Here is a 13,731-nt window from a genome sequence, read left to right as displayed (position 1 = left end):
AATGGCCAGCGGTCAGTTTTGTGTTAAGCAAAAATGCTCTAAATACATAGAGAATTATGAATAGCAGTTGAAATTTGGCAATTAATTTATCTAACCATTTGCTAGGCATTTTCCAGGTAAGACGTGCTAAAGAACACATCCCTTCATTCAGTGTAAGCTAATTTGAAAGTGTCAAGAGGCCTCTTTGTTTTATTGCCTTTGATCTGGCCTGGCAAGCACTGATTCCACTTTAAATGTACATCATAACCTACAATGACTTATCAGTTATCGCTACAAAACATACAACAGGCAGACAGGGACAGATACCATAGACACACAAGGTGATATGACGGCAGTCACAGGAGAGGTGTAAAAAAAAAAAAAAAAATACAGTTGGGCATAAAACACAGAACAGACGGAAAAACAAAAAGTGATAATACCGCATGCAGCAGAGATAAAAAGAATGTTGGAGCAGGCGACAAAGAGGGACAGATTGACAAATGATGAGAGAGGCAATTCATAACTTGTGATATATTACCTTGTCAACATGAATGTAATAGAAATGGTCTTTATGGTAAATGGCCTTAAACATGCGTTGGAGCTGCCGAGAAGCTCTGCCATGAACAACCAAGACAAATGCGATCCTGACGGGGTTGGCAGGCATGTATTCTACGGAGTCCTCATCCCATTGTACATTGTTGTTGGCTTTTCCTGTTTGAAAATAAAACATAGTAAGGACATCTGAGTGCGTCTGCAGAGAGGGGACACAAAGAGCAGCCTCGTTTTAAATTTGGCTGTTTTTTTAATTTTAAAGTTTTGAACAGAACTGAGAACTCGTAATCGGTGCCAGGTTGATAGCCCTAGCCATGAAACCCCTCTTTTAATCACAGGTTTCAGAAAGCATGAGCAGCAGAAATGTAAGTCTCCCTCACACTGCCTTGCTTACGTGCCTCAGCCACGGCAAGGAGGTATAACCATGGAATATTCAAAAGGCTTCTGACCCTCAACTGAATCAAACCAAGCCAGCTCTGCACTAAAGGGGAAGGTTCAATTCAGATATGCAACTACAGCTATGTTAATTACATAGTTGGAGTTGAGGCACCTTAATCTGTGCTTCTGCGCAGTCTCCACTGCTTGAGGTCAATGGCAGCAAATGCTCCTGCCGACTTCCCTTAACCCTCGCAAGGAGCAGGTGTACCAGTGCTGATGAGGATACCCTGTGAGTTCAATTTAGTGAATCCCTACCAGATATGCTCAATTGAATTCTGGAAGATTGACCGCAGAAATGTCAATCTTCCCTGTTGTGAAAGCATATCCCAAGCTCCACTGACTTCTGTTGCTGCTAAATCTTTTGATATTTTCTAATCCGCATCCAGAGGATACAGTACCATGAGAGAAAATTCTAAGGTACTGGTACATTTGGAATGTTATTTAGCCTTTGTTGCAAGAAATCACAATTAAAGCACAACTACTACTTATGTAGCATAAGCTCCTCAACTACTCAGCCACAAATGTGCTTGGAATAAATCAGTGAAGTTCTGTTGAAGTCAGAGAATCCTTGCCAGTTTGCACAAGAAATGGCCTAATAATGTTCTTGTATTCCACGGGCACAACCAAAATATCAAACAACTATAGCATGTGCACTGATGTAATGTCATCTGTAATAGGAAGCATAAATCAAAAAGTTGAAAGGTGACCTGCACAATACAAGAAAATCAAACTGGGGTTTGAATTGCCCCCTTTTTTTAAATGTAGAAGTAGACTTGACAATACTCTATTTTAAAATACAAATGTTTGTTCCTGCTTGTTTTTACATGACAATTTTATGTTTCACCTCACTTGTTTTTTTACGAATACCCTAGAGGTACTGGAAAGCCAATCATATTTTGACAAGTGGTGAGTAACTGAGGAGTCAAAGGTGTTTTCAAATGCTTTGTCCTGTGTGTGTTTGTTTGTTTAGTTAGCCTCTATTCAACTCAGAAACCTCATGTACAGTTTGGAAGAAAAATATCTTTGTTAAACAGCAACACTGCTGCCTCTAATAAAATTCTCTCCCAATTCCCCTGCCGCCTTAAGGAAACCTCCAGTAAACAGGACAGGCAGTGCCTCATATAGCTAAGTTAAAAACAACAAAAAACTTTATACATCTTAAATAAACAAAAAAAGGTACCACTCAATTTTTTCACTATGCTGCCTTTAATACCAAGGAGCACTACGTGGAGTATTGTTATGATAAAAGTGCCTCAGGCCCAGAAAGAAAAACATCAGCATTTTCCAGGTCTTTGAAATCCAAGTTGCTATTCTGGATTCTGCCCTCTGAAAAGCGAATCCATTTAGCTGCATTTAAAGGGCTTAAAGCTTTGATTCTGATTGAAAATGAGTATTATTGGCAATACAATTCAACATGAACAAAGCTGAAGCGTGTACAGGGTGGCCCACAGACTTTGCTCAGCCCTTGGAAAAGTGGGGACAGCGGTTGCCCCAGGATGCAAAGGGGGCTGAACCTTGGGCAGAAGGAGCTGAGCTTGGGTGTAGCCTTCCCCTGCCAGACCATCACGTGCCACCTGTGGCTCTGGCAGTGATTTCAAGGGCCCAGGGCTCTGGCCACTGTTGTTGTCACTTTAGTGGGACCCCAAAGCCCTTTTAAATCACCGGGGCTTTCCCCCATGCCCATCAGCAAGTCTGAAAGTGTACTTCCTGTTAAAAGTAAAGCTTTTGAAACTTTGTAAGCAAAACATTCTGATAATATTCTGTACCTACTTTGATAGGAAAACAAGCCTTGTGGCTACAGGGGAAGTGGTAGATGTGGTATATCGAGACTTTATCTAGACTTTACTAAAGTATTTTATATAATCTCACAGGACCTTCCACAAATAAACTAGAGAAATGCAATCTAGATGGGGCTAGTATATCGTAGGTGCATAACTGGTTGGATAACCATTCCTAGAGACTAGTTATCAATGGTTCAAGGTCATGGTGGAAGGACAGAATGAGTGGGGTTCTGCAGGGATCACTGTTGGGACTAGTTCTGTTCAATATCTTCATCAACATCTTAGGTAACAGCATAGAGAGTATGTTTATAAATTTGAGGATGACACCAAGCTGAAAGGGGTTCCAAGTCGTTTGGAGGATAGGAATAGAGTTCACAAGGATCTGGACAAACTGGTAAAATGGTCTGGGGAAAATAGGGTGAAATACAATGAGGACAAATGCAAAGTACTCCACTTAGGAAAAAACAATCAGTTTCACACATACAAAATAGGAAGTGATGACCTAGGGAGGACATAGAGGTCACAGCAGATGACAAGCTAAATATGAGTCAACTGTGTGACACTGTTGCAACAAAAAGCAAACATCATTTTGAGATGTATTAACAAGGTGTTGTAAGCAAGACATGAGAAGTAATTCATCTGCTCTTCTCTGAGTTGATTAGGCCTCAACTGGAGTATGGAATCCAGTTCTGGGCACCAAATTTCAGGAAAGATGGGGACAAATTAGAGAAGAGCAACAAAAATTATTAAAACTCTAGAGAACAGGACCTATCAAGGAAGATTGAAATAACTGGGTTTGTTTAGTCTGGAAAAGAGAAGACAGAGGGGACATAACAGCTTTCAAGTCCTTGAAAGGTTGCTACAAGGAGGAGGGATAAAAAATATTCTCCTTAACCTCTGATGGTAGGACAAGAAGCTTTTTGAAGCAAGGGAGGTTTAGGTTGGACATTCGGGAAAAAAAAACTTCCTGTAAGAGTGGTTAAGCACTGGAAAAAATTGCCCAGGGAAGTTGTAGAATCTCCATCATTGGAGATTTTTAAGACTGGGTTAGACAAACATCTTTCAGGGATGATGTTATTCCTGCAATGAGTGCAGGGGGCTGGACCTGACGATCTTTTGTGGTCCCTTCCAATTCAAGTACTCTATGATTCTACTTTGTATTTACACAGAACCTTTTAGCCAAATGACAAACTGTTTTATGTTCAAAGACATATATGTACAAGGTCCATAAAAATTCAGATACATAGTTGCAGTGAGTTACAAACTGCATCAACATGCTACTACTTTACAAGAATTAGTTAACAAAGCCTATTCCCCACACCTTTAGAGACAGGTAACTGTGAACGTTTTACAGATTTACAGCACAGAATCAAATACTACAGGCTGGGTTTCCTGTAAGTTGTGCTGCCCAGAAGAGAATCAAATGTCACCCAGCTGACTAGCAAAGCACCCACACCTAGGTTTGTTTCTACTTATAGTGTATATTCATACATGCCTCTCTGCACATAAAAATTTATTCTGCACATGGGTGGAAAACATCCATGGATAGACGAAAAAGATTAGAGAGAATGTTGACTACAGGGTCCATTTCATTTTCAACACATATGTCAAAATAATCACGAAAGTAAGTTCAGTGGATGGTGACTTCAGTCTGATTCAACGAAAGAAGCAGCGGAATTAACGATTATCCAATTAGAAAAGAAAAAACTGACAGGAAAGTACACTTTATTTGCAAGTTTTTAGACAAACAATAGAGTTAAAAATAAAATAAACAATGCACAGTATGAGCCATCACACTTGTAATGATTTTAAAAGGTTTACATTTATTAATATAAAACCCCCAAATTCTTAGAAAAATTACCTTTTTTGATATTTATTTTTAATCTTTGCCCTTAAAATGACAAACCATGTGCATATGAGGATGCATTGTTTTACTGCCATTTCTCTAAACAATTCAGGGCCTTTGGCTATTCTGAAAGGTTAATTTTGTGGTCTCTTGTAGAAGCACTTATTAGAGAATGAATAGCAATCCCGAATGTATCAACAATTGCACATCTGAGGGAAGGACATACACCAACATCTCTCAAAATGGGAGCTCCTGGAGGGCATATTTTAATTTTTTCTAGCAGAAGGAGCAGATCAGTTTCACCAAAGCATTTGCTCTGACTAGCCTGATGAGATCATGGAAGTCAGACATATCAGCATTAAAACACAAAAGCAGTCAAGTTGCACTTTAAGGACTAACAAAATAATTTATTAGGTGAGCTTTCGTGGGACAGACCCACTTCTTCAGACCACAGCCAGACCAGAACAGACTCAATGTTTAAGGCACAGAGAACCAAAAACAGTAATCAAGGAGGACAAATCAGAAAAAAATGATCAAGTGAGCAAATCAGAGAGTAGAGGGGTATGGGGTGGAGCGGGGAGGAAGGTCAAGAATTAGATTAAGCCAAGTACGCAAACGATCCCCTATAGTGACTCAGAAAATTCCCATCCCGGTTCAAACCACGTGTTAATGTGCTGAATTTGAATATAAAAGACAGCCCAGCTGTTTCCCTTTCAATAGCGGTGCGAAAATTTTTCTCATCTTGATCATTTTTTTCTGATTTGTCCTCCTTGATTACTGTTTTTGGTTCTCTGTGCCTTAAATATTGAGTCTGTTCTGGTATGGCTATGGCCTGAAGAAGTGGGTCTGTCCAACAAGAGCTCACCTAATAAATTATTTTGTTAGTTTTTAAACTGGTACCTGACTGCTTTTTTGTTTTGATAGTATATAGACTAGCACAGCTCCCTCTCTGTTACTATTCAACATTTTAGCATTAGTACTTCTCTGTAACTAGACTCCCAATGACTTCAGTATGCTTTGAACTGGGGCTTCTAAAACACTACTACTGTACACAGTGGATATTAAACAGAAACTATAGCGATTCCTGCACTTAAACCACAGTCACAAAAGGCTAAACAGAATGGGAAAATAGACACTTCCTCAATTTGGCCTCTGGTGTAGATGTCTAGCTGGTTATATCAGTGCCCACAACTTAGTGAATTTGCAAAAATGTGGATGTAACTACGTGCTGGCTTAAGAGTGCACACCTTTTTAAAAAGCCAGAAAGAGAAGTTACTCACCATAGTAACGATGGTTCTTCGAGATGTGTCCCCGTGGGTGCTCCACGATAGGTGTGTCAGGCTCGCCCCGGCGCCGCAGGTCGGATCTTTCCAGCAGTTTCTGCTGGACCGCGCATGCACTGGCGCGCACCGCTCCCTTGCGCGCTCCCGGCCATGTGCACGATCCGGTCCCTGCCAGTTCCTTGACCAACCGCCTCGGATTCTCCTGAAAAATACTAAACAGAGATCCGAAGGGGGAGGATGGGCGGGTGGTGGAGCATCCACGGGGACACATCTCGAATAACCATCGTTACTACGGTGAGTAACTTCTCTTCCTTCCTCGAGTGTCCCCATGGGTGCTCCACGATAGGTGACTACCCAGCAGTAACCCAAGATAGGAGGTGGGTAATCGGTTTATGTGCAGCTTGTCCCCAAGAGGACCGCTGTTGAGAGACGGGTATCCACTTGGAATACCCTGTGAAGGGCATAATGCTTGGCGAAGGTGTCATAGGATGACCAGGTCGCCGCTCTGCAAATGTCTTTTAGCGCAATGCCCTTGAAAAAGGCTGTTGATGCCGCCACCGCCCTAGTGGAATGAGCCCGAGGCGGGGCCAGTAAAGGAGTCATTCTAAGTTCGTAGCACATTTTTATGCAGGATACGATGTGCTTCAAGATTCTCTGCGAAGAGAGACCTTCTCCTTTTGATTTGGGAGTGAGAGAGACTAGGAGTCTATCCGTTTTCCGGAAGGACTTAGTCCTGTCTATATAGAAAGCCAGCGCCCTCCTCACGTCCAGGAGGTGTAGGCGCGCCTCTTTGTTGGAGTTATGAGGCTTTGGATAAAACGAGGGTAAAACTATAGGTTCGTTAATATGAAACTCTGAAGAAACTTTGGGAACAAAGGCTGGATGCAGCCGTATGGTTACCGCCTCCTTGGAAAATACTGTGCAGGGTGCCGTTGCCATAACTGCTGCAAGCTCGCTCACCCTGCGAGCTGACGTGATTGCAAGAAGGAAGGTCGTCTTTATCATAAGGAGACGGAGGGAAACCGTGGCTAAGGGTTCAAACGGTGGTCCCGTTAGCGCATTAAGCACCAGGTCCAAGCTCCACGAAGGTGGAAGCTGTTTCCGAGGGGGGTATAGGTTTACCAGCCCTTTGAGGAACCTGGTAACCATGGGATGGGCAAACACCGTGTGCCCTTCCTCTTCATGTCTGAAAGCCAATATAGCGGCAAGGTGGACCTTCAACGAGGATAGGGAGAGTCCGCCTCTCTTGAGGTCCAGTAAATACTCTAGTATTACAGGTATAGGCGCAGCAAGGGGAGCTAATTGCTTGGTAGAACACCATGCAGTGAATCGAGTCCATTTTTGCTTATAGGTCTTCCTGGTGGAAGTCCTCCTGCTACTTTCTAGGAGTTGTTGCACTCCGTCCGTACACGTGCTCTCTAGGGAGCTGAGCCATGGATTAACCATGCTTGCAGTCGCAGACCTCGGGGATGTGGATGCACTATGGACCCCTGGGCTTGCGTGAGCAGACCCGGCGTCACCGGGAAGGGCATTGGTGGACGGTCCGACATGCGCAGGAGTTAAGGGGAACCATTGCTGTCGATCCCATGTTGGGACTACTAGGATCATTCGGGCTCTCTCTCTCCTGGCTTTCTGCAAGACTTTGTGGATAAGCACTGTGGGAGGAAATGCGTAGAGCAGGGGGCCCCTCCATGAGATCACGAATGCGTCCCCCAGAGATCCCCGTCCCAGTCCTGCCCTGGAGCAGTTTTGTGGGCACTTCTTGTTGTGTTGAGTGGCAAACAGGTCTATCTGGGGAAATCCCCACGCGTGAAAAATCGGTCGTAGCCGATCGGAACGGATCTGCCACTCGTGTGTGAGAGCAAAGCGCCTGCTCAGCTGGTCTGCCTTCACATTGTGAGCGCCTGGTAAATACGAGGCTTTCAAGGTTATATTGTTGGCGATGCACCAGTTACACAATCGGACTGCTTCCGCACATAAGGCACGGGACCGAGCTCCTCCTTGCCGATTTATATAAAACATGGTGGAGGTATTGTCTGTACTGATCCCGACAACTTTGCCTTGTATATGGTCTCGAAAGTGTTTGCAGGTGTTGAACACTGCTCTGAGCTCCAGTATATTTATGTGCACTGACTGTTCTGTGGAGGACCACAGTCCTTGCGTCACCTTTTTGCCCATGTGTGCTCCCCACCCTATGTGGGAGGCGTCGGTAGTGAGCAAAACAGATATTGGGGTTGGTGAAAGGGCACCCCTGTTAGCATGTTCTTGGGGTTCACCCACCATTGCAGGGATCTGCGCACCTCTGTCGTGGGCGACACCACCCTGTGGACGGTGTGTGCTGCCGGTTTGTAGATGCTCGCCAGCCAGTGCTGCATGCTGCGCATATGCAATCGGGCATTCTGTACCACAAACGTTGCTGCTGCCATGTGGCCCAGCAGCTGAAAGCATGTCAGAACCGGCACCGTAGGGCTGAAGGTGATGACTTGCACGAGGGAACCAATGGCGCGAAAGCGGGCATCTGGTAGATAAACCCTTGCTGTGATGGAATTTATATGTGCCCCTATGAACTCTATGTCCTGTGCGGGGTCTATCTTTGATTTTGCCAGATTGATGACCAGGCCCAGCGAAGAGAACGTGTCTGCTGTGACGCGTATCATGTGAAGTACCTCCTCCTTCGAGGCCCCTTTCAGTAGGCAGTCGTCCAGATATGGGAATATAAACACCCCCCGTCTGTGCAGGTAGGCTGACACCACTGCCAAGGTCTTGGTGAAGACTCTGGGGGCCAAGGAGAGGCCGAATGGCAGAACCTTGTACTGAAAATGTTCTTTGCCTACCATAAACCGGAGAAAACGCCTGTGAGCTGGGTGAATAGTTATGTGGAAATACGTGTCTTGTAAGTCGAGGGCTGCGAACCAATCTCCATCGTCCAATGCCGTAAGTATAGAGGCGACTGCGACCATCCGAAAGCGTTGCTTGCGCAAGTACCAGTTGAGGCCTCGAAGATCTAGGATGGGCCTCCAGCCTCCTGTCTTTTTCTCTGTGAGGAAGTATCTTGAGTAGAACCCTTTCCCTCGGAGTTGCTCCGGCACTCTTTCCACTGCCCCTATAAGCATAAGATGGTCTACCTCCTGCTTGAGTCTCACTTCGTGGGAGGCGTCCTTTAGGTGGGGTCTGGGTGGAGGTTGTGGCGGTGGGAGCGACTGGAAGGGAATCGCGTAACCCGTGGCTATGATCTCCAGTACCCATTTGTCTGTGGTGATCTTTTGACACTGGTCGTAGAATGGTCGGAGGCGATGGTGGAACAGTAGCTTCGGATGACATTGCGCGATGGTAGTGATAGTGCAGCCCTCAATATGTGTGTCAAACTTGTGGCCTTTGGCCCTGCCCCGAGGATGCACGGCTCTGTTGAGAACGCGCCTGGGAGTTCTGTACTGCTGGTGCTGTTGATGTCGCCCTTGCTCGTAGCCCCTGTGGTACTGGGGACGCTGTGGTTGATACTGGTATCGTCTTTGTTGGGGGTAATACTTTTTCTTTCTGTATGGAGGGGTGTAAATCCCCAAGGTCCTGAGAGTAGCTCTTGAGTCTTTACTGGAATGAAGGACCGAGTTGGCTGATTCAGCAAACAGCTTCTGCGTGTCAAAGGGGAGATCAACGATCTTCGCCTGCAGATCCCTCGGGATACCCGATGTCTGGAGCCAGGACTCCCTGCGCATGACTACTGCCGTAGCTGTTGAGCGTGCTGCCGTATCCGCTACGTCAAGGGCAATCTGAACTCCTGTCCTCGAGGCTGCGTAGCCTTCCTGTACGATGGCCTTGAGCACCAGCTTCTTGTCCTCTGGAAGCGAGTCCATGAGGGAAGTCAGCCTGGAGTAGTTGTCGAAATTATGGTTCGCTAGATGCGCTGCGTAATTTGCCATTCTCAACAGTAGGGTAGAGGAGGAGTAGACCTTTCTGCCGAACAACTCTAGTTTCTTGGCATCTTTGTCCGTTCCCCCTGTCTTGTACTGAGAAGTTTTCGACCTCTGTTGAGACGATTCCACCACCAGAGAATTTGGTTGCGGGTGGCTGAACAGGAACTCCATGCCCTTCACCGGGACGAAGTACTTCTTATCTGCTCTCTTGTTTATAGGTGGAGTGGACGCAGGGGTCTGCCATATTGTGGTGGCAGACTCCATGATTGCTTCATCAAGCAGAATAGCTGTTTTGGAAGAGGCCGGAGGTCTCAGGTTTTTAAGGAGCTTATGGTGTTTCTCCTGCACCTCTGCTGTTTGGATGCCTTGCATGAAGGCCACCCTTTTAAACAGCTCTTGGAACTGTTTGAGATCGTCCGGAGAATGGACGTCCCCTGGGGCCGTGGCCTCGTCAGGGGAAGATAGCGAGGAACCACTCGGTTAAGCCACTCTGGACCCCTCTGGGTCCTGTTGACGGTGATACATTCTCTCGCTAGATACTTGCGAGGGAAAATCTCGGGGTTCCAGAATCAACTCCCCCTGAGATATCTGCGTTTCCGTCCCCGTCTGCGATTGCCCTCGGGGATATTGAACTGTCTGGGGGATTTGTCCCTGGGAGTATGCCTATGATGTCTATGCCCCGTGTGATAGGGGCGACCATGGCAACACGGGCACTGTTCCGGAGATGGAGATCTAGACCACTCTGGAGGCGCATACCCCCTGCGTCTAGGAGAGCGAGATCGTCTGGGTGATTGAGATAATGGAGAGACTGATTTGTGGCAGTACTCCAGGGGTTCAAAGCCCAGGAAGGGTGATGGTGGTCCAAGCCATGGTGATGCTGGCTGTAGGAATGGGGATGGGGGCTCAGGGTATACTGGAGGTGACCCCTGCCGCCTTGTTGGAGTCCGCAGCATAAGTGGAGGGCTTAGAGCGAGTAGCCCTGCAGCCCTGTCTGGAGAAGGGCTGCGGTGCCGGGTTTTCTGTGCTGCCTTTCCCCTCCCCTGTGGGGCTGGCTCCGCCCCTTTCTGCATCGGGAATCTTGGCCCTGCTGTCTGCACCGCGCTCGGCACGCTCCGCTGTGGTGCCGCGCGGGTGGTCTCCCCCCGTGCCTGCAGGCCGCATGCCTGCGAGCTCTGCACCGCCGGTTCCCCGGGGGTCGGTGCCGCTAGCTGCGGTGCCACCGGTTCCGGCGCTTCCCTGGCCACCGCCCTGCCCGCGGTGCGGGGCGGCTGTTTGATTATCGGAGGCTCAGCCTCTGCCACGTGCGTCTCCGTGCCACCGCCGCTCAGCTGTGACTGCGGCTGGGGGCTATGCACTGCACCCGTCCCGCTCGCTGTGGCTGCCGGTAGGGATTGGGTTGGTGAAAGCTTCCTCTGTTTTTGCGCTGATGGGGTTAGGGAAGCAGCTTTCCTTTTATGGGCCCCTGCGGGTCCCTCCTGCTGAGGCCGCTCCGGTGCATCTGGCTGGAGGGCCTTGTCAAAGAGCAGCATTTTCAGCTGCATCTCTCTGTCCTTCCTTGCACTGGCTGTGAGCTTTGCGCAGAAGGAGCATTTCTGGGTGACATGAGATTCCCCAAGGCACCTAATGCACTGACTGTGCCCATCGGAGGCCGGCATCGCTTCGCGACATGACTCACACTTTTTGAATCCTGAAGAGGACATTGTGGTGAGTCTTTGAGTTGTTAATAGGGTACTTAGCACCTTCTCTGTGCCTGTTCCCCTCTCGGACTCAGCCTGCCGCAGCAGGAGGCCTAATGGCCTTACATCCCTGGGCCTCCACTGCTCCGCTTGCTACTAAGGCTGTAAAACTTTACTTTTTACTCTCTCTTTTTTTTTTTTTTTTTTTTTTTTGAAAACAATAACAAGCTAACTTAAGCTAAAAGACTGAAAAAGAAACTCTAAACACTTTAAAAACATTAAATACGTCAACTCTGGCCATAGCCTGAGCGGATTCCGTCTGCAGCCGATGGCGGTTAGAGAGGAACTGGCGGGGACCGGATCGTGCACGTGGCTGGGAGCGTGCAAGGGAGCGGTGCGCGCCAGCGCATGCGCGGTCCAGCAGAAACTGCTGGAGAGATCCAACCTGCGGTGCCCAGGCGAGCCTGACACACCTATCGTGGAGCACCCACGGGGACACTCGAGGAAGAACTAAAATTTTGATCCCTTAATTTTAACAGAGACATACTCAACTTAATACTGCACTTCTGACTGCTTCTATTTTTACCCTCCCATTAGTAGTAAGAAATGGCTAACAGGACAATAATTGCATGACTAGAGCAAAAACAGACAAACAAAATCTCTCTTTCCTAGTTTGCCTACCTTAGATATATGTGTACAGTTAGTTTTACTGTTTCTCCCACACAGTTAATCAGTTTCCTCTCGTTTGTTTCGATCTTTAGCACAGCAAGAAGGGAGAAAAATGATTTTAAAGGAGGAAAACAGTAAAACATGATTGTAAAGCCAGAAAAACTGCCTGGGGAGTCAGAGACAACTGCAATTGCTGGGACATCTTCACAAATAATATCTGTGAAGAAAAAACTGCAGATCTTCAACACAAATGTAAAGACTGTGTTCTTGTATGGATGCTTCACAGACTATGCTGGATGATGGTTTTCTGAGAGTGTGGCCTAGCTATCTCCACTTTCTTCTCTTGATTTCAGTGTCAATTGGTTCTTGTCCTGCTGTGTTCTAAAGCTCCTCATTTGTAATGAAGGCTTGCCATTTGATGTGAAGGATGTACCTCAGGCACCTGTTTATGAATGTCTGTAGCTTGGGATTTGAAGACTTTTTAGTACCCCAAGTCTTGCATCCATACAAGAACACAGTCTTCACATTTGTGTTGAAGATCCGCAGTTTTGTCTTCACAGACATTATTTGTGAATTCCATATGGGACAGAAAGTCTTGAATGCAGCTGTTGCCTTCCCTATCCTGGCATAGATATCCTTATCTATTCCTCCATCTATGCCCATAACACTCCCCTAACAGGGGAACTGCTGCACATCTTCCAGGGCATCACCTAACAGGGTGATGGTGGTGTTGTTGGACTGGTTGATCCTCATTGTCTTGGTCTTTCCCTTCTTAATGCTCAGTTCAGTCATTGAGGCAGTTTTGTCTAGTATTGTGACCTTTTCTTTCATGCTTTCATGTTGGTGTGAAAAGAGGGTGAGATCATCAGCAAAATCAATGTCCTCTAGCTGTTTGAAAAGGGTCCACTGAATGCCTCGTTGATGGCCATCTGTTGTCCTGTTCATAATCCAGTCCACTGTGATCAAGAACAGGAAAGTTGACAAAGGCACCCTTGTCACACTCCCAACAGTATGCTACAGGATTCTGTCAAGACACCATTGTAAACAACTTGCATGTTGAGGAGCGTTCATATGTTGAATGAATCAAATTCGTACTTTTGGATGGGATGCCGTGAGGTTGCAGCAGTCTCAACGCTGCCAAAGTCTTTTTCAAAGTCTACAAAGTTTAGGTACAGGGCAAGTTCCACTCAAGCAACTGTACTATGATTACTCTGAGAGTTTCTATTTGATCAGTAGAGGAGCTCTTGCTTCAGAAACTGGCCTGCTCTTCCCTGAGCTGTCTATTGATTTCCGTCTTCATTCTCTCCAAGAGAATCCTACTGAATGCTTTTCCTGAAATAGACACTAACATGATGCCCCCTTCAGTTCTTGCATCCCTTCAGGTTGCCTTTCTTTGGAAGCTTGATAAGGTAAGCCATGTTCCCAGTCTTGTGAGATCTCTTCAGTGTCCAACATTCTCCTAAATAGATTATACATCATGTTGACTGATGTCTCACTACCTGCCTTGATTGCTTCTGCAGGGCTGTTGTCTGGACCAGGTGCTTTTCTGCTTTTCTGCTTTTCAGATGGGCAATGGCTTTTCTGATTTCTTCTTTC

The 13,731-nt window shown here is 46.5% G+C and overlaps 1 protein-coding gene across 1 annotated transcript in view; it reads right to left on the bottom strand.

Annotated features, from left to right (window-relative positions):
• Window positions 1-13,731, bottom strand: part of XYLT1 (xylosyltransferase 1) — a 378,932-nt gene that overhangs the window by 120,866 nt on the left and 244,335 nt on the right. Inside the window, exon 4 of the mRNA XM_075010845.1 lies at window positions 518-690. Coding sequence (XP_074866946.1) covers window positions 518-690 — 173 coding nt within the window. The remainder of the gene's footprint in view (window positions 1-517; window positions 691-13,731) is intronic.

This window comes from Carettochelys insculpta, chromosome 16, assembly GCF_033958435.1.
Source record: "Carettochelys insculpta isolate YL-2023 chromosome 16, ASM3395843v1, whole genome shotgun sequence".
Classification (NCBI taxonomy): Eukaryota; Metazoa; Chordata; order Testudines; family Carettochelyidae; genus Carettochelys; species Carettochelys insculpta.
Note: the sequence above shows the minus strand (reverse complement) of the source record. Positions and strands in the feature narration are given on the sequence as shown.